Source organism: Oncorhynchus tshawytscha, linkage group LG08, assembly GCF_018296145.1.
Source record: "Oncorhynchus tshawytscha isolate Ot180627B linkage group LG08, Otsh_v2.0, whole genome shotgun sequence".
Lineage (NCBI taxonomy): Eukaryota > Metazoa > Chordata > Actinopteri > Salmoniformes > Salmonidae > Oncorhynchus > Oncorhynchus tshawytscha.
Window position 1 is genome coordinate 66,468,771 of NC_056436.1, and position 25,012 is coordinate 66,493,782.

At 47.8% G+C, this 25,012-nt stretch overlaps 1 protein-coding gene across 10 annotated transcripts in view; it reads left to right on the forward strand.

Annotated features, from left to right (window-relative positions):
* col23a1a (collagen type XXIII alpha 1 chain a) overlaps positions 1–25,012 on the forward strand; it is a 275,945-nt gene that overhangs the window by 164,255 nt on the left and 86,678 nt on the right. For 8 of the 10 annotated variants that reach the window (XM_042325857.1, XM_042325858.1, XM_042325863.1 and 5 more), the window contains exons 3-5: positions 8,392–8,436; positions 18,819–18,826; positions 22,874–22,900. In XM_042325857.1, the coding sequence (XP_042181791.1) occupies positions 8,392–8,436; positions 18,819–18,826; positions 22,874–22,900 (80 nt within the window). The remainder of the gene's footprint in view (positions 1–8,391; positions 8,437–18,818; positions 18,827–22,873; positions 22,901–25,012) is intronic. The other 2 variants (XM_042325861.1, XM_042325862.1) reach the window with 1 other exon arrangement.

The window sequence follows — 25,012 nt, forward strand, 5'->3', positions numbered from 1 at the left end:
TCAGCTAGAGAAGAGACGCAAAGGAAGCTATTTAAGAGTGTTAGGAAATGACCATGGAGAGAGACCAAGCATGGAACACATGGAGAAAGACCAAGCATGGAACACATGGAGAGAGACCAAGCATGGAACACATGGAGAAAGACCAAGCATGGAACACATGGAGAGAGACCAAGCATGGAACACATGGAGAGAGACCAAGCATGGAACACATGGAACACATGGCACATGGAAAGACCAAGCATGGAACACATGGAACACATGGAGCACATGGAAAGACCAAGCATGGAACACATGGAGAGAGACCAAGCATGGAACACATGGAACACATGGAACACATGGAGAGACCAAGCATGGAACACATGGAGAGAGACCATGGAGCATGGGAGTGACCAAGCATGGAACACATGAAAGACCAAGCATGGAACACATGGAGAAAGACCAAGCATGGAACACATGGAGAAAGACCAAGCATGGAACACATGGAGAGAGACCAAGCATGGAACACATGGAGAGAGACCAAGCATGGAGCACATGGAGAGAGACCAAGCATGGAACACTGGGAGACCAAGCATGGAACACATGGAGAGTGACCAAGCATGGAACACATGGAGAGAGACCAAGCATGGAGCACATGGAGAGAGACCAAGCATGGAACACATGGAGAGAGACCAAGCATGGAACACATGGAGAGTGACCAAGCATGGAACACATGGAGAGAGACTAAGCAAGCACATGGAGTGACCAAGCATGGAACACATGAAGAGAGACCAAGCATGGAACACATGGAGAGTGACCAAGCATGGAACACATGGAGAAAGACCAAGCATGGAACACATGGAGAGAGACCAAGCATGGAACACATGGAGAGACCAAGCATGGAGCACATGGAGAGAGACCAAGCATGGAACACATGGAACAAGCATGAACACATGGAGAGTGACCAAGCATGGAACACATGGAGAGTGACCAAGCATGGAACACATGGAGAGAGACTAAGCATGGAGCACATGGAGAGTGACCAAGCATGGAACACATGAAGAGAGACCAAGCATGGAACACATGGAGAGTGACCAAGCATGGAACACATGGAGAGAGACCAAGCATGGAACACATGGAGAGAGACCAAGCATGGAACACATGGAGAGTGTTTATCCCTTGATAGCATGTCTACTGAGCATAAACACACACACACAACACACAAACACACACACACACTCCTCATATGACACCTCCTGGTCCTGGTATGTAACTGATCTCACAGATCTCACCGGGTGACACAGGAAGTGAAGGCCGAAACCTGATCTCCCCTTGCGTGTGTGTGAGTGTGTGATTGACATCATCTCGACGTCACAGACCAATGAAAGAGCCAAACATTGTCACAGTCTGTGTGTCTGTTGGCAGAAGTGTGTTTGTACAAGTATGTGTATTAAACTGTCCTAGTAAGGGAATCTGAGCAGCTGCTGTGCTTGAGCCCTGGTTACATACACACAAACGCACACAAACGCACACTCCTGTTTTTACCATTAATCCTCCAGTCAATCCTGGCCCTACATCAGCCTGTCATCACCACGGAAGATACTGCACATGACGAATCACATGGTCCGGTTACCGTCCCCTCCAGCCCTGGCCACCTCCCTGTCTGTCAGCATGACACCTCCCTCTGCCTTTCATGTCCAACAGAAACAGAGGTAATTCAGGGGCTCCTGGTGACCAACAGACCAGAATATCAATACTGGATTATTGCTCTGAACACAGTCAGTGGTCAGGATAAACTTAGCGACATGAAGCTCTATACTCTCGAGACTCTGTACCTCCTGAACCCCCCTTTCCCGCCCTACCTGCCCCCCGCCACAGGAATCTGTTCAGGCCCCCTGTTATTGAGTTGTCAGTGCCAAGGCAGGTGCCAGGGCTGGTGCCAGAGCAGGTTCACTGTGGTGTTTATGGCTGGAGGAAATAGAGGAGCGGAGCAGGGGAAGTGGAGAGCACTCAGGGGGCTATTAATACCTGTACTGGGGGTGGAGGGGGAAGGGGTAGTGGGGCAAAAAGAGACAGAGGCAGGCAGGGGTGTGAGGTAGGAGGAGGGGGAGACAGGGGCATGCAGGCGAGAGGTAGTGATGCCTATGTAAAAAAACAGAAACATGAGAGAAAAAAAGAGAGGGAGAGGAGGTGGGAAAGTTAGAAGCAAAGGAGAGAGAGAGAGAGAGAGAGAGAGAGAGAGAGAGAGAGAGAGAGAGGCCACACATTCCAATTGGCTATACCTAAACTCTTTAACATCAGCCTTAGCTCTTGGCATCTCCTACAATATTTGGAATTAAAGACTGATCACCCCAATCCACAAAAATGGAAACAAATCTGTCCCCGATAACAACCGTGGGATATGCGTCAACAGTAACCTTGGGAAAATCCTCATTATCATAAACAGCAGACTCGTACATTTCTTCAGTGAAAACAATGTACTGAGCAAATGTCAAATTGGCTTTTTACCAAATCACTGTACTACAAACAAATCAAAATAAATGCAAAGTCTTCTCATGGTTTGTTGATTTTTTAAATAAGCTTTTGACTCAATTTGGCATGAGGGTCTGCAATAGAAATTGATGGAAAGTGGTGTTGGGGGGAAAACATACGACATTATAAATTCCATGTACACAAACAACAAGTGTGTGGTTAAAATTTGTAAAACACACACCCTAATGGAACATATACATCAACAAATTGGCGAGGACACTAGAGCAGTCCTGGTCTCAGCCTACTAGAATCTGAAGTCAAATGTCTACTGTTTGCTGATGATCTGGTGCTTCTGTCCCCAACCAAGGAGGGCCTACAACAGCACCTAGATCTTCTGCACAGATTCTGTCAAATCTGAACCCTGACAGTAAATCTCAGTAAGACAAAAAATAATGGTGTTCCAAATAAGGTCCAGTTGCCTGGACCACAAATACAAATTCCATCTGGACACTGTTGCCCTAGAGCACACAAAAAACTAGACATACCTCGGCCTAAACATCAGCACTACAGGTAACTTCCACAAAGCTGTGAACAAGCTGAGAGACAAGTCAAGAAGGGCATTCTATGCCATCAAAATGAACATTAAATTCAACATACCAATTAGGATCTGGCTAAGAATACTTGAATCAGTTATAGAACCCGTTGCCCTCCATAGTTGTGAGGTCTGGGGTCCGCTCACCAACCAAGAATTCCCAAAATGGGACAAACACCAAATTGAGACTCTGCATGCAGAATTCTGCAAAATTCTGCAAATAATGCATGCAGAGCAGAATTAGGCCGATACCTGCTAATTATCAAAATCCAGAAAAGAGCTGTTAAATTCTACAACCACCTAAAAGGAAGCGATTCCCAAACCTTCCATAACAAATACATCACCTACAGAGAAATTAACCTGGAGAAGAGTCCCCTAAGCAAGCTGGTCTTGGGGCTCTCTTCACAAACACAAACAGACCCCACAGAGCCCCAGGAAAGCAACACAATTAGACCCAACCAAATCATGAGAAAACAAAAAGATAATTACTTGACTCATTGGAAAGAGTTTACAAAAAAACTGCGCAAACTAGAATGCTATTTGTCCCTAAACAGAGAGGGCTATGTGCTACTGCCCATAAAATGAGGTGGAAACTGAGCTGCTCTTTCTAACCTCCTGTTAAATGTATGACCATAATAGAGACACACATTTCCCTCAGATTACACAGATCCACAAAGAATTTGAAAACAAAGAATTTAAAAACAACCCCAATTTTGATAAACTCCCATATCTACTGGGTGAAATACCACAGTGTGCCATCACAGCAGCAAGATTTGTGACCTGTTGCCACAAGAAAAGGGCAACCAGTGAAGAACAAACTATTGAACTTCTGTGAGTGTAATGTTTACTGTTCATTTGTATTGTTTATTTCACCTTTGTTTATTAACTACTTCACTTGCTTTGGCAATGTTAACATATGTTTCCCATGCCAATAATGCACTTAAATTGAAATGGAATTGAATTGAATTGAGAGGGGTAGATATAGAGAGATAAGGGGGTGGGTGTAAAGAGAGAGAGGGGTAGAAGAGAGGGGTAGAAGAGAGGGGTAGAGAGAGAGGGGGTAGAGAGAGAGGTAGAGAGAGGTAGAGAGAGAGGGGGAGAGAGAGGGGTAGAAAGAGAGGGGTAGAGAGAGAATGAGAGAATGAGCGAGAGAGAGAGCGAGAGAGGGGTAGAGAGGGGGTAGAGAGAGAGAGAGGGGGGGATAGAGAGAGAGGTAGAGAGAGGGGAGAGAGAGGTAGAGAGAGAGAGGGGTAGAGAGAGAGGGGGTAGAGAGAGAGGGGTAGAGAGAGAGAGGTAGAGAGAGGGGTAGAGAGAGAGAGAGGGGGGGATAGAGAGAGAGGTAGAGAGAGGGGTAGAGAGAGAGGGGTAGAGAGAGAGAGAGAGAGGGGTAGAGAGAGAGGGGTAGAGAGAGAGAGGTAGAGAGAGAGAGGTAGAGAGAGAGGGGTAGAGAGAGAGAGGGGGAGAGAGAGAGAGGTAGAGAGAGAGGGGTAGAGAGAGAGAGGGGTAGAGAGAGAGAGAGAGAGAGAGAGAGGGAAAGGGAGAGAGAGAGAGGTAGAGATAACAGGGGGAGAACTGGAGGGAGATATGAAATGAAAGAATCAGTTATGGAGCAGGAGAGATGATAGAGAGAACAGGACTGTGCTGGAGGAAACTGCAGAGGTACAACAAGAGGAACAGATTGCAAGGAGAAAGCATATCTGCAGCCAGAGCAGTTTAGCAGCAGAACGCAAAGATAGAATATTAACCCAGGCCAGCCCCAGGGCCCGTATGGTTCCCATTTACCTGCACAGTCGGGGGGATCTCTGAAGGTGGTTGTGGGGTCCAAGGGATCTCTGAAAGTGGCGAGGGGGTCCAATAGCCAGATAGAGTGTTCTTGGGCAGAGGGATGATGGATGGTGGTGGACTGAAGAAATTGAGAAGAAAAAAATCTTCATGCCTTTGGGAACTTTTCTGAGTTTTGGGGTAAATGTATTGCTGTACTATGTGCACTTGTGTGCTATGATCTCAAAAACAAAGCTCAGATATATACATTTTGATTAATTTGAGCCAGTTTTGCTACAGCACGAAAATAATCCTGCAGCAACAGGAAATGTGAATAATGTGGATTATAATTAATTTACATTTCTTGTAGGGTTTGATACATTTCCCATAAGTGAAAATCGAGTTTGACATTTCAAAGTGTAAATTACAAACTTCAGAAACCTTTTTAAACCTCAAATACATTACACATTTTACATTTCCTGCATTGCAGTAAAGTTATACTGCAACGAGGTGATCAAATTAAGATCCTACATCTGTACTCAAGCAAGAGCTGAGATTTACACGTATTTATTTTGATTTATACAGCGTATGACTCATTTTTCCAGAAGTTCCAACCTTTCCCATATTCACCAGCATGGGGTCTGTGTGTTTATTGAATTCTCAGTGGGAAAAGCATCTGGCTCCGTCATAGCTCCTGCTCTGTTTTGCTCTGCCCTGGTCTCTCTACTGTTAGTTTTACTATGCTGGCTGTCTCATCCTCGCTGGCCTCACCATACAGTATCCTGGCACCTGTACTGGTGGTTTAACTGCTCTGGCTGCCTCATAGCTGTACTGTGTCTCTTTCTCAACATGAGATAGACCAACACTATCAGCCCAAAGTCTCAAGACAGGCTTTAATGGCAGGTCAGGGGTGAGGTGAGGATTGGCACCAAACCAGTGGAGGAGAGGGGTTGTGTTTGGTTTGGCTGGCCATCAGAGAGAGAGGATGGGATGTCTGTGACTGTGTGTGTATGGGATGACTGTGACTGTGTGTGAATGGGATGACTGTGACTGTGTGTATATGGGATGACTGTGACTGTGTGTATATGGGATGACTGTGACTGTGTGTATATGGGATGACTGTGACTGTGTGTATATGGGATGACTGTGACTGTGTGTATGGGATGAATGTGACTGTGTGTATATGGGATGACTGACTGTGTGTATATGGGGTGACTGTGTGTATATGGGATGACTGTGACTGTGTATATGGGATGACTGTGACTGTGTGTATGGGATGACTGTGACTGTGTGTATATGGGATGACTGTGACTGTGTGTATATGGGGTGACTGTGTGTATATGGGATGACTGTGACTGTGTATATGGGATAACTGTGACTGTGTGTATATGGGATGACTGTGACTGTGTGTATATTGGATGACTGTGACTGTGTGTATATGGGGTGACTGTGTGTATATGGGATGACTGTGACTGTGTGTATGAGATGACTGTGACTGTGTATATATGGAATGATGACTGTGTGACTGTGTGGGATGACTGTGACTGTGTGTATATGGGATGACTGTGACTGTGTGTATGAGGACTGTGACTGTGTATATATGGAATGACTGTGTATGGGATGACTGTGACTGTGTGTATATGGGATGACTGTGACTGTGTGTATGAGATGACTGTGACTGTGTATATATGGAATGACTGTGTATGGGATGACTGTGACTGTGTGTATATGGAATGACTGTGACTGTGTGTATGGGATGACTGTGACTGTGTGTATATGGGATGACTGACTGTGTGTATATGGGATGACTGTGACTGTGTGTATGGGATGTGTTCAGTTCATAGGAAAGCATGTTGATCTCTCTCACACACACACGCACACACACACACACACACCTGTTCCCACTCAGGTGCATCCAGATGTTCTTGGCGTCGTGTATTACATGTGGAGCACCTCACACACAGTGGTTCCTCATTTAAAAGTTGCTTCAAACCTCAGTCGGTATAGCTGTGGTATGCTGTGGTATGCTGTGGTATGCTGCGGTGAGCATACAGTGCATTAGGAAAGTAGGCAGACCCCTTGGCTTTTTCCACATTTTGTTATGTTAAAATTGATTAAATTCATTTTATACCCATCATCAATCTACACATAATACCCAATAATGACAAAGCAAAAACAGGTTTTTAGATATTTTTGCACATTTATATATATATATTTAAAAATTATATAACATTAAATAAGTATTCAAACCATTTACTCAGTACTTTGTTGAAGCACCGTTGTCAGCGATTACAGCGTTGAGTCTTCTCAGGTATGACACTACAAGCTTGACACACCTGTATTTGGGGAGTTTCTTCCATTCTTCTCTGCAGATCCTCTCAAGCTCTGTCAGGTTGGATGGGGAGCGTCGCTGCACAACTATTTTCAGGTCTCTCCAGAGATGTTCGATCGGGTCCAAGTCTGGTCTCTGACTGGGCCACTCAAGAACATTCAGAGAATTGTCCCGAAGCCACTTCTGCATTGTCTTGGCTGTGTGCTTAGTGTTGTTGTCCTGCTGGAAGGTGAACCTTCACCCCAGTCTGAGGTTCTGAGCACTCTGGAGCAGGTTTTCATAAAGGATCTCTCTGTACTCCATTCATCTTTCCCTCGATCATCACTAGTCTCCCAGTCCCTGCCGCTGCAAAACATCCCCATAGCATGATGTTGCCACCACCATGCTTCACCGATGGTGCCAGGTTTCTGCCAGACGTGACGCTTGGCATTCAGGCCAAAGAGTTCAATCTTAGTTTCATCAGACCAGAGAATCTTGTTTCTCATGGTCTGAGTCCTTAAGGTGACTTTTGGCAAACTCCAAGCAGGCTGTCATGTGCCTTTTACTGAGGAGTTGCTTCCGTCTAGCCACCCTACCAGAAAGGCATGATTAGGGGAGTCCTTGTGCAAGGTTCTCCCATCTCCACAGAGGAACTATGGAGCTCTGTCAGAGTGACCATGGGGTTCTTGTTCACCTCCCTGACCAAGGCCCTTCTCCCTCGATTGCTCAATTTGACCAGGAGGCCAGCTTTAGGAATAGTCTTGGTGGTTCCAAACGTCTTCCATTTAAGAATGATTGAGGCCACTGTGTTCTTGGGGACCTTCAATGCTGCATACATTTTTTGTACCCTCGAAACAATCCTGTCTCCGCGCTCTCTGACAATTCCTTTGACCTCATGGCTTTGTTTTTGCTCTGACATCCACTGTCAACTGTGGGGCCTTATATAGACAGGTGTGTGTCTTTCCAAATCATGTCCAAACAATTGAATTTACCACAGGTGGACTCCAATCAAGTTGTAGAAACATCTCAAGGATGATCAATGGTAACAGGATGCACCTGAGCTCTATTTTGAGGCTCATAGCAAAGGGTCTGAATACTGAATACTGTAATGCATTCACACAAATTGGATTGTTATTGTGTCTAGATTGATGAGAAAATATATATATTTCATACATTTTAGAATAATGCCCTTTTTAGCCCCAACTCTAAACCTACAACTTCTTCCCTGACTTTCCATTGATGACTTTTGGCTATATCATTCTGTCTGTGTTTCCTTCAGGGCCTCCTGGAAAGCGTGGAAGGATGGGCAGAAGAGGTGACACCGGTAAGTGTCATATCTCTGTCTTTAACTGTCCCCACATACTTCTCTTTCCTCTCTACATTCTCTCTCCTCTTACCTCACATCGTTCTTCCTCTTCCCATCCCATCCCTCTCATTCAGTCCTCCCCCTCTTTTACATCCCCATCTCTCCACCACTCCCCATCATCTCTCCTCCTCTCCTCCCCATCCTCTCTCTCTCTCGCTCATCACTCTATCACTTGTCTCGGCCATCTCTCTACATCTCTCTCTTCTCTCTCTCTCCATCTCGCTTTCTTTATCTCTCTCTTGCTCTCTCATTCTCTCTCTCTCTCTCTCTCTCTCTCTCTCTCTCTCTCCATCTTTCATCTTTTTCTCCATCTTTCTCTCCCCCGAGGGCACGTATTATGTGGTAGTGAGCTAGGCCAGTCAGTGAACCGTGACTCAGAACAGTCAGTGATAGAATACAGCAGGTCTTTCTCCCTGTCCCTCCATGTCCATTCCAACCTAACGCGAACATTGGCCACATGGTTATATGAACGTTGCCCATGTGTTAGCGGTGCAGCCTGAGCAGTAGCAGCTGCCTTAGCAGTAGGACGAAGTTAATGACATTCTGCCTTGCCAACATCATGGCCCCCACTCCTCCTTTAGTGTGTTAGGGTTTCTCTTAAACCACAAAACACTTATTGGGATCAGTACGAACAGATCTGATTCAGGGTGAAACCACCGGTGCCTTGCAATCCATTAGTGTAGAAATCCTCAAGACCAAGTTTGGAAAACCCTGCTGTAGATCAGTGGTTCTCAACTGGTTTTGCCTTGGGACCGAAATGAACCAGGTCAGACGCAGGTTTAGTGTCCCTGTGTTCCCATCGTTATCTAAATATAGCCAGAATGGCCTGACTCTAGCTGTCTACAGCATGGCCTGACTCTAGCTGTCTGAAACATGGCCTGACTCTAGCTGTCTGCAGCATGGCCTGACTCTAGCTGTCTGCAACATGGCCTGACTCTAGCTGTCTGCAGCATGGCCTGACTCTAGCTGTCGATAACATGGACTGACTCTAGCTGTCTACAGCATGGCCTGACTCTAGCTGTCTGCACCATGGCCTGACTCTAGCTGTCTGCACCATGGCCTGACTCTAGCTGTCTGCAGCATGGCCTGACTCTAGCTGTCTGCAGCATTGCCTGACTCTAGCTGTTTACAGCATGGTCTGACTCTAGCTGTCAACAGCATGGCCTGACTCTAGCTGTCTGCAGCATTGCCTGACTCTAGCCGTCAACAGCATGGCCTGACTCTAGCTGTCTGCAGCATTGCCTGACTCTAGCCGTCAACAGCATGGCCTGACTCTAGCTGTCTGCAGCATTGCCTGACTCTAGCCGTCAACAGCATGGCCTGACTCTAGCTGTCAACAGCATGGCCTGACTCTAGCTGTCTGCAGCATTGCCTGACTCTAGCTGTCAACAGCATGGCCTGACTCTAGCTGTCAACAGCATGGCCTGACTCTAGCTGTTTTAGCATGGCCTGACTCTAGGTGTCAACAGCATGGCCTGACTCTAGCTGTCTCCAGCATGGCCTAACTCTAGTTGTCAACAGCATGGCCTGACTCTGCAGCTGTCCTTTACAGCATGGCCTGACTCTAGCTGTTTACAGCATGGCCTGACTCTAGCTGTCTGAAGCATGGCCTGACTCTAGCTGTTTACAGCATGGCCTGACTCTAGCTGTCAACAGCATGGCCTGACTCTCGGTGTTGCAGCATGTCCTGACTCTAGCTGTCTAAGGCACAGCCTGACTCTAGCTGTTTACAGCATGGCCTGACTCTAGCTGTCTGAAGCATGGCCTGACTCTAGCTGTTTACAGCATGGCCTGACTCTAGCTGTCTGAAGCATGGCCTGACTCTAGCTGTCTAAGGCACGGCCTGACTCTAGCTGTCTGCAGCATGGCCTGACTCTAGCTGTCTGAAGCATGGCCTGACTCTAGCTGTCTGAAGCATGGCCTGACTCAGCAGCTGTTTACAGCATGGCCTGACTCTAGCTGTTTACAGCATGGCCTGACTCTAGCTGTCTGCAACGTGGCCTGACTCTAGCTGTCTACAGCATGGCCTGACTCTAGCTGTCTGAAGCATGGCCTGACTCTAGCTGTCAGCAGCATGGCCTGACTCTAGCTGTCAGCAGCATGGCCTGACTCTAGCTGTCTAGAGCATGGCCTGACTCTAGCTGTTTACAGCATGGCCTGACTCTAGCTGTCTGCAACATGGCCTGACTCTAGCTGTCCATAACATGGCCTGACTCTAGCTGTCTGAAGCATGGCCTGACTCTAGCTGTCAGCACCATGGCCTGACTCTAGCTGTCTGCGCCATGGTCTGACTCTAACTGTCTGGACCATGGCCTGACTCTAGCTGTCTGCACCATGGCCTGACTCTAGCTGTCTGCAGCATGGCCTGACTCTAGCTGTCTAAGGCACGGCCTGACTCTAGCTGTCTGCAGCATGGCCTGACTCGAGCTGTCTGCAGCATGACCTGACTCTAGCTGTCTGCACCATGACCTGACTCTTGCTGTCTGCAGCATGGCCTGACTCTAGCTGTCAACAGCATGGCCTGACTCTAGCTGTTTACAGCATGGCCTGACTCTAGCTGTCTGCAGCATGGCCTGACTCTAGCTGTCTGCAGCATTGCCTGACTCTAGCTGTTTACAGCATGGTCTGACTCTAGCTGTCAACAGCATGGCCTGACTCTAGCTGTCTGCAGCATTGCCTGACTCTAGCCGTCAACAGCATGGCCTGACTCTAGCTGTCTGCAGCATTGCCTGACTCTAGCCGTCAACAGCATGGCCTGACTCTAGCTGTCAACAGCATGGCCTGACTCTAGCTGTCTGCAGCATTGCCTGACTCTAGCTGTCAACAGCATGGCCTGACTCTAGCTGTCAACAGCATGGCCTGACTCTAGCTGTTTGCAGCATGGCCTGACTCTAGGTGTCAACAGCATGGCCTGACTCTAGCTGTCTCCAGCATGGCCTAACTCTAGTTGTCAACAGCATGGCCTGACTCTAGGTGTCAACAGCATGGCCTGACTCTCGGTGTTGCAGCATGTCCTGACTCTAGCTGTCTAAGGCACGGCCTGACTCTAGCTGTTTACAGCATGGCCTGACTCTAGCTGTTTACAGCATGGCCTGACTCTAGCTGTCTGAAGCATGGCCTGACTCTAGCTGTCTATAACATGGCCTGACTCTAGCTGTCTATAACATGGCCTGACTCTAGCTGTCTACATCATGGCCTGACTCTAGCTGTCTGCAGCATGGCCTGACTCTAGCTGTCCATATCATGGCCTGACTCTAGCTGTCTGAAGCATGGCCTGACTCTGCAGCAGCTGTCAGCACCATGGCCTGACTCTAGCTGTCTGCGCCATGGTCTGACTCTAACTGTCTGGACCATGGCCTGACTCTAGCTGTCTGCACCATGGCCTGACTCTAGCTGTCTGCACCATGGCCTGACTCTAGCTGTCTGCAGCATGGCCTGACTCTAGCTGTCTGCAGCATTGCCTGACTCTAGCTGTTTACAGCATGGTCTGACTCTAGCTGTCAACAGCATGGCCTGACTCTAGCTGTCTGCAGCATTGCCTGACTCTAGCCGTCAACAGCATGGCCTGACTCTAGCTGTCTGCAGCAGCATTGCCTGACTCTAGCCGTCAACAGCATGGCCTGACTCTAGCTGTCTGCAGCATTGCCTGACTCTAGCTGTCAACAGCATGGCCTGACTCAGCATGGCTGTCAACAGCATGGCCTGACTCTAGCTGTCTGCAGCATTGCCTGACTCTAGCTGTCAACAGCATGGCCTGACTCTAGCTGTCTATAACATGGCCTGACTCTAGCTGTCTATAACATGGCCTGACTCTAGCTGTCCATATCATGGCCTGACTCTAGCTGTCTGAAGCATGGCCTGACTCTAGCTGTCAGCACCATGGCCTGACTCTAGCTGTCTGCGCCATGGTCTGACTCTAACTGTCTGCTGACCATGGCCTGACTCTAGCTGTCTGCACCATGGCCTGACTCTAGCTGTCTGCACCATGGCCTGACTCTAGCTGTCTGCAGCATGGCCTGACTCTAGCTGTCTGCAGCATTGCCTGACTCTAGCTGTTTACAGCATGGTCTGACTCTAGCTGTCAACAGCATGGCCTGACTCCTAGCTGTCTAAGGCACGGCCTGACTCTAGCTGTCAACAGCATGGCCTGACTCTAGCTGTCTGAAGCATGGCCTGACTCTAGCTGTTTACAGCATGGCCTGACTCTAGCTGTCTGAAGCATGGCCTGACTCTAGCTGTCTAAGGCACGGCCTGACTCTAGCTGTCTGCAGCATGGCCTGACTCTAGCTGTCTGAAGCATGGCCTGACTCTAGCTGTCTGAAGCATGGCCTGACTCTAGCTGTTTACAGCATGGCCTGACTCTAGCTGTTTACAGCATGGCCTGACTCTAGCTGTCTACAGCATGGCCTGACTCTAGCTGTCTGCAAGCGTGGCCTGACTCTAGCTGTCTACAGCATGGCCTGACTCTAGCTGTCACAGCATGGCCTGACTCTAGCTGTCAGCAGCATGGCCTGACTCTAGCTGTCAGCAGCATGGCCTGACTCTAGCTGTCTAGAGCATGGCCTGACTCTAGCTGTTTACAGCATGGCCTGACTCTAGCTGTCTGCAACATGGCCTGACTCTAGCTGTCCATAACATGGCCTGACTCTAGCTGTCTGAAGCATGGCCTGACTCTAGCTGTCAGCACCATGGCCTGACTCTAGCTGTCTGGACCATGGCCTGACTCTAGCTGTCTGCACCATGGCCTGACTCTAGCTGTCTGCAGCATGGCCTGACTCTAGCTGTCTAAGGCACGGCCTGACTCTAGCTGTCTGCAGCATGGCCTGACTCGAGCTGTCTGCAGCATGACCTGACTCTAGCTGTCTGCACCATGACCTGACTCTTGCTGTCTGCAGCATGGCCTGACTCTAGCTGTCAACAGCATGGCCTGACTCTGTAGCTGTTTACAGCATGGCCTGACTCTAGCTGTCTGCAGCATGGCCTGACTCTAGCTGTCTGCAGCATTGCCTGACTCTAGCTGTTTACAGCATGGTCTGACTCTAGCTGTCAACAGCATGGCCTGACTCTAGCTGTCTGCAGCATTGCCTGACTCTAGCCGTCAACAGCATGGCCTGACTCTAGCTGTCTGCAGCATTGCCTGACTCTAGCCGTCAACAGCATGGCCTGACTCTAGCTGTCAACAGCATGGCCTGACTCTAGCTGTTTGCAGCATTGCCTGACTCTAGGTGTCAACAGCATGGCCTGACTCTAGCTGTCTCCAGCATGGCCTGACTCTAGCTGTTTGCAGCATGGCCTGACTCTAGGTGTCAACAGCATGGCCTGACTCTAGCTGTCTCCAGCATGGCCTAACTCTAGTTGTCAACAGCATGGCCTGACTCTAGCTGTCAACAGCATGGCCTGACTCTAGGTGTCAACAGCATGGCCTGACTCTAGCTGTCTAAGGCAGCATGGCCTGACTCTAGCTGTCTGCAGCATGGCCTGACTCTAGCTGTCTGAAGCATGGCCTGACTCTAGCTGTTTACAGCATGGCCTGACTCTAGCTGTTTACAGCATGGCCTGACTCTAGCTGTCTGCAGCATGGCCTGACTCTAGCTGTTTACAGCATGGCCTGAGCTGTCTGCAGCAGCTGTCTACAGCATGGCCTGACTCTAGCTGTCTACAGCATGGCCTGACTCAACAGCAGCTGTTTACAGCATGGCCTGACTCTAGCTGTCTACTGCATGGCCTGACTCTAGCTGTCTGCAACATGGCCTGACTCTAGCTGTCTAAGGCATGGCCTGACTCTAGCTGTCTGCAACATGGCCTGACTCTAGCTGTCTGCAACATGGCCTGACTCTAGCTGTTTACAGCATGGCCTGACTCTAGCTGTCTACAGCATGGCCTGACTCTAGCTGTCTACAGCATGGCCTGACTCTAGCTGTCTACAGCATGGCCTGACTCTAGCTGTCTGCAGCATGGCCTGACTCTAGCTGTCAGCAGCATGGCCTGACTCTAGCTGTCTGCAGCATGGCCTGACTCTAGCTGTCTACAGCATGGCCTGACTCTAGCTGTTTACAGCATGGCCTGACTCTAGCTGTCTGCAACATGGCCTGACTCTAGCTGTTTACAGCATGGCCTGACTCTAGCTGTCTACAGCATGGCCTGACTCTAGCTGTCTGCACCATGGCCTGACTCTAGCTGTCTACAGCATGGCCTGACTCTAGCTGTCTGCACCATGGTCTGACTCTATCTGTCTGCAGCATGGTCTGACTCTAGCTGTCTACATCATGGCCTGACTCTAGCTGTCTGCACCATGGCCTGACTCTAGCTGTCTACAGCATGGCCTGACTCTAGCTGTCTGCACCATGGTCTGACTCTATCTGTCTACAGCATGGCCTGACTCTAGCTGTCTGCACCATGGCCTGACTCTAACTGTCTACAGCATTTGGGCAGGGCTGTGGCCAATGACTGATGTGATTGCTTACCTGGTGTCTTCAGGAGGTTGTTGTCCTAGCGTCAACTGGAGGTAGTTGTCCTCGTGTCTTCAGGAGGTTGTTGCCCTAGTTTCAACAGGAGGTAGTTGTCCTAGTGTCTGCAGGAGGTTGTTGCCCTAGTTTCAACATGAGGTTGTTGTCCTAGTGTCAACTGGAGGTTGTTGTCCTAGTGTCAACTGGAGGTTGTTGTCCTAGTGTCAACTGGAGGTTGTTGTCCTAGTGTCAACAGGAGGTTGTTGTCCTATTGTCTCCAGGAGTTTGTTGTCCTAGTGTCTACAGGAGGTTGTTGTCCTTGTTTCTACGGGAGGTTGTTGTCCTCGTGTCTACATGAGGTAGTTGTCCTAGTGTCTACAGGAGGTTGTTGTCCTAGTGTCTACAGGAGGTTGTTGTCCTAGTGTCAACAGGAGGTTGTTGTCCTATTGTCTACAGGAGGTTGTTGTCCTAGTGTCTACAGGAGGTTGTTGTCCTAGTTTCAACAGGAGGTTGTTGTGTCTTAGGAGGTGTTCTACATGAGGTTGTTGTCCTAGTGTCTACAGGAGGTTGTTGTCCTAGTGTCTACAGGAGGTTGTTGTCCTAGTGTCAACAGGAGGTTGTTGTCCTAGTGTCTACAGGAGTTTGTTGTCCTAGTGTCTACAGGAGGTTGTTGTCCTTGTTTCTACGGGAGGTTGTTGTCCTCGTGTCTACATGAGGTAGTTGTCCTAGTGTCTACAGGAGGTTGTTGTCCTAGTGTCTACAGGAGGTTGTTGTCCTTGTGTCAACAGGAGGTTGTTGTCCTAGCAGGAGGTTGTTGTCTACATGAGGTAGTTGTCCTAGTGTCTACAGGAGGTTGTTGTCCCAGTGTCTACATGAGGTAGTTGTCCTAGTGTCTACATGAGGTAGTTGTCCTAGTGTCTACATGAGGTTGTTGTCCTAGTGGCGACAGGAGGTTGTTGTTCTAGTGTCTACATGGGGTTGTTGTCCTAGTGTCTACATGAGGTAGTTGTCCTAGTGTCTTCAGGAGGTTGTTGTCCTAGTGTCTACAGGAGGTTGTTGTCCTAGTGTCAACAGGATGTTGTTGTCCTAGTGTCTACAGGAGGTTGTTGTCCTAGTGTCAACAGGAGGTTGTTGTTCTAGTGTCTACAGGAGGTTGTTGTCCTAGTGTCTACAGGAGTCTACAGGAGTTGTTGTTGTCCTAGTGTCTACAGGAGGTTGTTGTCCTAGTGTCTACAGGAGGTTAGTGTCCTAGTGTCAACAGGAGGTTGTTACCCTAGTGTCAACAGGAGGTTGTTGTCCTAGTGTCTACAGGAGGTTGTTGTCCTAGTGTCTACAGGAGGTTGTTGTCCTAGTGTCAACAGGAGGTTGTTGTTCTAGTGTCTACATGAGGTTGTTGTCCTAGTGTCTACATGAGGTAGTTGTCCTAGTGTCTTCAGGAGGTTGTTGTCCTAGTGTCTACAGGAGGTTGTTGTCCTAGTGTCAACAGGATGTTGTTGTCCTAGTGTCTACATGAGGTAGTTGTCCTAGTGTCTTCAGGAGGTTGTTTTCCTAGTGTCTACATGAGGTAGTTGTTCTAGTGTCTACATGAGGTTGTTGTCCTAGTGTCAACAGGAGGTTGTTGTTCTAGTGTCTACAGGAGGTTGTTGTTCTAGTGTCTACATGAGGTTGTTGTCCTAGTGTCTACAGGAGGTTGTTTTCCTAGTGTCTACAGGATGTTGTTGTCCTAGTGTCAACAGGAGGTTGTTGTCCTAGTGTCTACAGGAGGTTGTTGTCCTAGCGTCTACAGGAGGTAGTTGTCCTAGTGTCTACAGGAGGTTGTTGTCCTAGTTTCAACAGGAGGTTGTTGTCCTAGTGTCTGCAGGAGGTTGTTGCTCTAGTTTCAACAGGAGGTTGTTGCCCTAGTGTCTACAGGAGATTATTGTCCTAGTGTCTGCAGGAGGTTGTTGCCCTAGTTTCAACAGGAGGTTGTTGTCCTAGTGTCAACAGGAGGTTGTTGTTCTAGTGTCTACAGGAGGTTGTTGTCCTAGTGTCTACAGGAGGTTGTTGCCCTAGTGTCTACAGGAGGTTGTTGCCTTAGTGTCAACAGGAGGTCCTTGTCCTAGTGTCTAGACACTCATACTCCAAATTGACTTTCATGCCTCATAAACTACAACACCTTTCTCCTCTCACGTCTCCCTTTCTCATTTCAATTCAAATCGCTTTATTCGCTTGGAAAGTTTTACCACATATATTGCCAAAGCAAACATGTAACATACCAAATCACTGAGGACGCAGATAGATAATTAGATCATTTATAGATAATGTATCAATAGATAATGTATAGATAATGTATCAATAGATCATTTATAGATAATGTACCAATATATAATGTATAGATAATGTATCAATAGATCATTTATAGATAATGTATCAATAGGTCATTTGTAGATCATATATCAATAGATAACTTACAGATAATGTATCAATAGATCATGTCTTCATCTCTTATCTCTGTCTCATGCCCCTTCACCACTCTCTCTCTCTCCTTCTACTCTCTCCCTCTACCTCTCACTTCTACCCTCTCCTCTCATCTCTCTGTCTCGTCTATACCTCCACGTCTCTACCACTCCACCTCCCCCTTCATCTCCTCCTCTCCGCCCTTCATTCACCTCTCCATCTGCTCAGATCTCTACACAGATTCTGATTATGTTTACTTGTTTAGTTGTGTGTGTTCATACAGCAATAACCAATAACACCCTCACTACTCCACAAGTGTCTTTTTCCACTCAGGCTAGACTAGTGTTTCCCAAACTCAGTCCTCGGCACCCCAAGGGGTGCACATTTTGGTTTATGCCCCAAACCTACACAGCCGATTCAAATAATGAAACTCATCATCAAGTTTTGATGATTTGAATCAGCTTTGTAGTGCTAGGATGGAGTTTGGGAAATGCTGGCCTAGACCCATTGTGATGTCTATTACTGCATCCATTGTTGTTTGGTTGATTGTTGTTGTAGTTGTATTACTGGTTTGTTGTTCTTTTCTTTGTTGGGGCCCCACCCTGCATGAATGCGTGCCATTGGTTGTTATTATAGAGACATCAGAAAGAACCTTTCCATGATTGGTTAGATTCCAATAAACAACATTAGTCACAAACCAAAGGCTGGATGTCATCTGAAATGATCAACTGATCCTCTGTGTTTCATCTACATCAGTTTAATCAGTACGGTGGTTTTAGACTGGACTGGTGAGTCCTCCAACAGTCCATGTTATGAGTTAAGAGATATGAGAGAGGGGGAAAGGGATAATGAAAGGGAGAGGGTAAGAGAGAGAGAGAAAGAGAGAGGACTTATCTCTGAACATTTCTCCTGATTATGGACAGTCAGGGCAACAATATAAGGAACACTAAGATGACAGAATGTATCTTCGCTGTGGAACAACACTATCTGAAGTTCTAGTGTTTTCTAGAGCTTTGAGAGGATATCCCAGGCCCAACTAGCTTCAAAACAGTCTGGTACCTATCTGGGACTTAGTGTCCTTAAACTTCATCCTTTCCCTTTCTAGTTCCTCACCATTTGAATATTTCTCCGTAAAACACTGAATGATTTTTCAGCCTAATGCAAAACACTGGCCATAGCCAATAAGTCAACTCAGCATGTGTCTGTTTGTCATAATGCTCCTACCACATTGGCAATAGCCTTAATGAGATATTTATATCCGAAATGTTATCCCCATTCTAAAAGACCACAGTACATACAGTACATTTTTCCTGTTGTGTGCAACTTTCTGAATACAATACTAGGATTCATTGATTCCTGTACAGAATGTTGAATGTATTAGACTGGCACTAATAATGGTTTTATTTTGTCTCTCTCTCTGTCTCTCTCTCTCTCTCTCTGTTTGTTTTTGTATTGCAGGAGCTCCAGTAAGTACTTTGGTCATCTCATCCAGGAAGTATCACACACAGTGACCACCTGGGAGAGTGTGTTCGCGTGTGTGTTGAGTATTCTGTGGAGAGAGTTAGGGAGTAGTGCAGTGTAGTGACTGGTGAGTTACTCTGCTCTATGGAGCTATAACTGCAACACAGGGGTGAGTTACCCTCCTCTATGGAGCTATAACTCCAACACAGGGGTGAGTTACCCTCCTCTATGGAGCTATAACTCCAACACAGAGAGAAGGAACATGGATAGAGCATCTAACCAGTGTAATGTAGTGATGTTGGTCATGTTCTAACCAGTGTAATGTTGTGATGTTGGTCATGTTCTAACCAGTGTAATGTGGTGATGTTGGTCATGTTATGTTCTAACCAGTGTAATGTGGTGATGTTGGTCATGTTATGTTCTAACCAGTGTAATGTTGTGATGTTGGTCATGTTATGTTCTAACCAGTGTAATGTGGTGATGTTGGTCATGTTATGCTCTAACCAGTGTAATGTGGTGATGATGGTCATGTTATGTTCTAACCAGTGTAATGTGGTGATGTTGGTCATGTTATGGTCTAACCAGTGTAATGTTGTGATGTTGGTCATGTTATGGTCTAACCAGTGTAATGTTGTGATGTTGGTCATGTTATGGTCTAACCAGTGTAATGTGGTGATGTTGGTCATGTTATGTTCTAACCAGTGTAATGTGGTGATGTTGGTCATGTTATGCTCTAACCAGTGTAATGTGGTGATGTTGGTCATGTTATGTTCTAACCAGTGTAATGTGGTGATGTTGGTCATGTTATGGTCTAACCAGTGTAATGTTGTGATGTTGGTCATGTTCTAACCAGTGTAATGTGGTGATGTTGGTCATGTTATGGTCTAACCAGTGTAATGTTGTGATGTTGGTCATGTTCTAACCAGTGTAATGTAGTGATGTTGGTCATGTTATGTTCTAACCAGTGTAATGTGGTGATGTTGGTCATGTTATGTTCTAACCAGTGTAATGTGGTGATGTTGGTCATGTTATGTTCTAACCAGTGTAATGTGGTGATGTTGGTCATATTATGGTCTAACCAGTGTAATGTTGTGATGTTGGTCATGTTATGGTCTAACCAGTGTAATGTAGTGATGTTGGTCATGTTATGTTCTAACCAGTGTAATGTAGTGATGTTGGTCATGTTATGTTCTAACCAGTGTAATGTTGTGATGTTGGTCATGTTCTAACCAGTGTAATGTAGTGATGTTGATCATGTTATGGTCTAACCAGTGTAATGTTGTGATGTTGGTCATGTTCTAACCAGTGTAATGTAGTGATGTTGATCATGTTATGTTCTAACCAGTGTAATGTGGTGATGTTGGTCATGTTCTAATCAGTGTAATGTGGTGATGTTGGTCATTGTCACACCCTGACCATAGTTTGCTTTGTATGTTTATATGTTTTGTTTGGTCAGGGTGTGATCTGAGTGGGCATTCTATGTTGTATGTCTAGTTTGTCTGTTTCTGTGTTTGGCCTGATATGGTTCTCAATCAGAGGCAGGTGTTAGTAATTGTCTCTGATTGGGAACCATATTTATGTAGCATGTTTTGTCATTGTGGGTTGTGGGTGATTGTCTATGCTAGTTGCTTGTGTCAGCACAGTCCTTATAGCTTCACGGTCGTTTTCGTTTATTGTTTTGTATTCAGTGTTCAGTGCTTTCTTTAATTAAAATATCATCATGAACACATACAACGCTGCATTTTGGTCCGCTTCTTACGACGATCGTGACAGAATCACCCACCAACCAAGGACCAAGCTGCGTGGTAACAGGCAGCAGCAGCAGTAGGAGAGGCAGCGATGTCGGGACTCCTGGAAATGGGAGGACGTTTTGAACGGCAAGGGTTGCTACACCTGGGAGGAGATCCTGACTGGAAGGGATCGCCTGCCATGGGAACAGGTGGAGGCAGCTAGGAGAGCGGAGGCAGCTGGAGAGAGGAGCCAGCGATATGAGGGAACACGGCTGGCAAGGAAGCCCGAGAGGCAGCCCCACGATTGTATTGGGGGAGGCACACAGGGAGTGTGGCGAAGCCAGGTAGGAGACCTAGGCCATCTTCCTGTGCTTACCGGAGATCGAGAGAGACCGGGCAGGCACCGTGTTATGCTGTGGAGCGCACGGTGTCCCCGGAGCCCGGTGCGGTACATTCCAGCTCCTCGTATCGGCCGGGCTAGAGTGGGCATCGAGCCAGGTGCCATGAAGCCGGCTCTACGCATCTGGTCTCCAGTGCGTCTCCTTGGGCCGGCGTACATGGCACCAGCCTTACGCATGGTGTCCCCGGTTCGCCAGCACAGGGGAGCTACGGGCTACGGGGAGCATTCAACCAGGTAAGGTTGGGCAGGCTCGGTGCTCAAGAGCTCCAGTGCGCCTGCACGGTCCGGTCTATCCAGTGCCACCTCCATGCACCAGCCGTCCGGTGGCAGCCCCCCGCACCAGGCTGTCTCTCCGTCTTCTGCCTACAGGGTCTCCCGCCTGTCCAGCGCTGCCAGATTCTTCCTCCTCTACAGTGCTGCTAGAGTCTCCCATCTGTCCAGAGCTGCTAGAGTCTCCCATCTGTCCAGAGCTGCTAGAGTCTCCCATCTGTCCAGAGCTGCTAGAGTCTCCCTTCTGTCCAGAGCTGCTAGAGTCTCCCTTCTGTCCAGAGCTGCTAGAGTCTCCCTTCTGTCCAGAGCTGCTAGAGTCTCCCTTCGGTCCAGAGCTGCTAGAGTCTCCCGTCTGTCCAGAGCTGCTAGAGTCTCCCGTCTGTCCAGAGCTGCTAGAGTCTCCCATCTGTGCTGAGCTGCTTAGAGTCTCCCGTCTGCCCTGAGCTGCTAGTCTCCCGTCTGTCCTGAGCTGCTAGAGTCTCCGTCTGTCCTGAGCTGCTAGAGTCTCCCGTCTGTCTGAGCTGAGTCTCCTGTCGGTTCAGAGCCGCCAGTCTGCTGTCCTGAGCCGTCAGAGCCGCCAGTCTGCCCTGAGCCGTCATAGCCGCCAGTCTGTCCTGAGCCGTCAGAGCCGCCAGTCTATCCTGAGCCGTCAGTCAGGACCTGCCAGAGCCGTCAGCCAGCCATGACCTGCCAGAGCCGCCAGCCAGCCATGACCTGCCAGAGCCGCCAGCCAGCCAGGAGCTGCCAGAGCTGCCAGCCAGCCAGGAGCTGCCAGAGCCGTCAGCCAGTCCTGAGCTACCCTTCAGTCCCGAGCTGCCCCTCAGTCCGGAGCTGCCCCTCAGTCCGGAGCTGCCCCTCAGTCCAGTGGGGCCCTTTAGTAGGGTTGCCAGTCCAAGGTCGGTGGCAAGGGTCGCCGTCCCTAGGAAGCCACAGAAGCGGACTAAGACTATGGTGGAGTGGAGTCCACATCCAGCGCCAGAGCCGCCACCGCGGACAGATGCCCACCCAGACCCTCCCCTATAGGTTCAGGTTTTGTGGCCGGAGTCCGCACCTTGGGGGTGGGGGGGGTACTGTCACGCCCTGACCATAGTTTGCTTTGTATGTTTATATGTTTTGTTTGGTCAGGGTGTGATCTGAGTGGGCATTCTATGTTTTATGTCTAGTTTGTCTGTTTCTGTGTTTGGCCTGATATGGTTCTCAATCAGAGGCAGGTGTTAGTAATTGTCTCTGATTGGGAACCATATTTAGGTAGCCTGTTTTGTCATTGTGGGTTGTGGGTGATTGTCTATGTTAGTTGCTTGTGTCAGCACAGTTCTTATAGCTTCACAGTTGTTTTTCGTTTTGTATTCAGTGTTCAGTGCTTTCTTTAATTAAAATATCATCATGAACACATACCACGCTGCATGTTTGTCCGCTTCTTACAACGATCGTGACAGTCATGTTATGTTCTAACCAGTGTAATGTGGTGATGTTAGTCATGTTATGTTCTAACCAGTGTAATGTGGTGATGTTGGTCATGTTATGTTCTAACCAGTGTAATGTGGTGATGTTGGTCATGTTATGTTCTAACCAGTGTAATGTGGTGATGTTGGTCATGTTATGTTCTAACCAGTGTAATGTGGTGTGCTTTACTCTCTCTCTGATCTCACCAGGGCAAGACTGGGAGAGATGGATACCCGGTACATTTAATTTACTTTTTAGATTCTCTTAGCCTATTTTGGGCTTCTATCACCTCCATCAACAGTGTATTTAATGGATTCTACACTCGTGATCATCCTTCTTCTTTGTCTTTTTACTTCCACCTTACATTAATGAGTATTTTCAACAATGATTAATGTGTTTATAATTCCTGCCCCGTGCAACAACTGAAAAACATCCATAGACACACACACACACAGCCCAGTTTGATTTGCCAGGGTTAATTGGGTCTGTTCCCAGCACCACATGTTGTTTCATCATGACCACATCATGGCTGCTGCCTGCCAATATCAGACAGATTAGATTTGCAACAGTGTTGGGTTGGAACACCTGTCAGCGTGGTGCACCAAGTGACTCACTGATTCACTAGCTCACTGATTCACTTCAGTTTAATAGGCTGTGTCATCAACCTTTACTGTCTTCTTTTTTAGTGTGTCTGGGGTCTGGATTTATTTTGAGATATGCCTATATAGCCCTAACAAGTTCCCCAATCAATGAGTAGATTTCTGTTCAAGTAATAAACTAGTGTGGTATAGTGTGGAGTTGTCTCTCTCGTCTCCCTGTCAAACTGTGTTCTGGTGGCCTCTACTGGTCATATGGGGAACTCCAGCTCTCTGCTCTGCTCAGTATGAACAAATCAAATCACATTTGTCACATGCACTGAATACAACTGAATACTGTGAATCAATGTGCAGGGGTACGGATTAGAGGTCATTTGTACGTTTAGGTAGGGGTGAAGTGACTATGCATAGATAATAAACAGCGAGTAGAAGCAGTGTAAAACAAGGGGCAGGGGGGGTTCAATGTAAATAGTCCAGGTGGCCATTTGATTCATTGTTCAGCAGTCTTATGGCTTGGAGGTAGAAGCTGTTAAGGAGCCTTTTTGTCCTAGACTTGGTGCTCCGGTACCGCTTGCCGTGCGGTAGCAGAGAAAACAGTCTATGACTTGGGTGACTGGAGTCTTTGACAATTTTTTGGTCTTTCCTCTGACACCACCTAGTATATAGATCCTGGTTGGCAGGAAGCTTGGACCAGTGATGTACTGGGCTGTACGCACTACCCTCTGTAGTGCCTTACGGTCAGATGCCGAGCAGTTGCCATACCAGGCAGTGATGCAAACCGTCAGGATTTTCTCAATGGTGCAGCTATAGAAGTTTTTGAGGATCTGGGGACCCATACCAAATCGTCTCCTGCGGGGGTAAAGGTGTTGTCGTGCCCTCTTCACAACTGTCTTGGTGTGTTTGGATCGTGATAGTTTGTTGGTTATGTGGACACTAAGGAACTTAACTCTCCACTACAGCCCCGTTGATGTGAATGTGGGCGTGTTCGGCCCTCCTTGTCCCGTAGTCCACAATCAGCTCCTTTGTCTTGCTCACGTTGAGGGAGAGGTTGTTGTCCTGGCTCCACACTGCCAGTTCTCTGACCTCCTCCCTATAAGCTGTCTCATCGTTGTCGGTGATCAGGCCTACCACTTTTGTGTCGTCAGCAAACTTAATGATGGTGTTGGAGTCGTGCTTGGCCACGCAGTTGTGGGTGAACAGGGAGTACATGAGGGGACTGAGCACGCACCCCTGAGGAGCCCTATGGTGAGGATCAGCGTGGCGGTGTGTTGTTACCTACCCTTATCACCTGGGGGGCGGTGTGGAGGGCAGTGTGGAGTGCGATTGAGATTGTGTCATCTGTGGATCTGTTGGGGCGGTATGCGAATTGGAGTGGGTCTAGGATTGCCGGGATGATGGTGTTGATGTCAGCCATGACCAGCCTTTCAAAGCACTTCATGGCTACAGACGTGAGTCTTGAGGTCAATTTGGTGGTGATGATGAGTGTTTTAGTCATAATGAACATGATGTCCTGTCTCTGTCTCTGAGGTCAGTTTGGTGACGATAATAATCAGTGTTTTAGTCATAATGAACATCAGCATAGGTTACCTCTGACTAGATTTAACAGGATGTGTCTTTATGTGTATTTATGCTAATGTGGTTCGTTAGTGTTGAGTTACTCTGGTTACGCATGGTAGCATATTGATTGCTGTGTTATTTAGAATGTTGTATTATTATTGGGAATGTTGGGAAGTCCAGCCCCCAAGGGGTTCC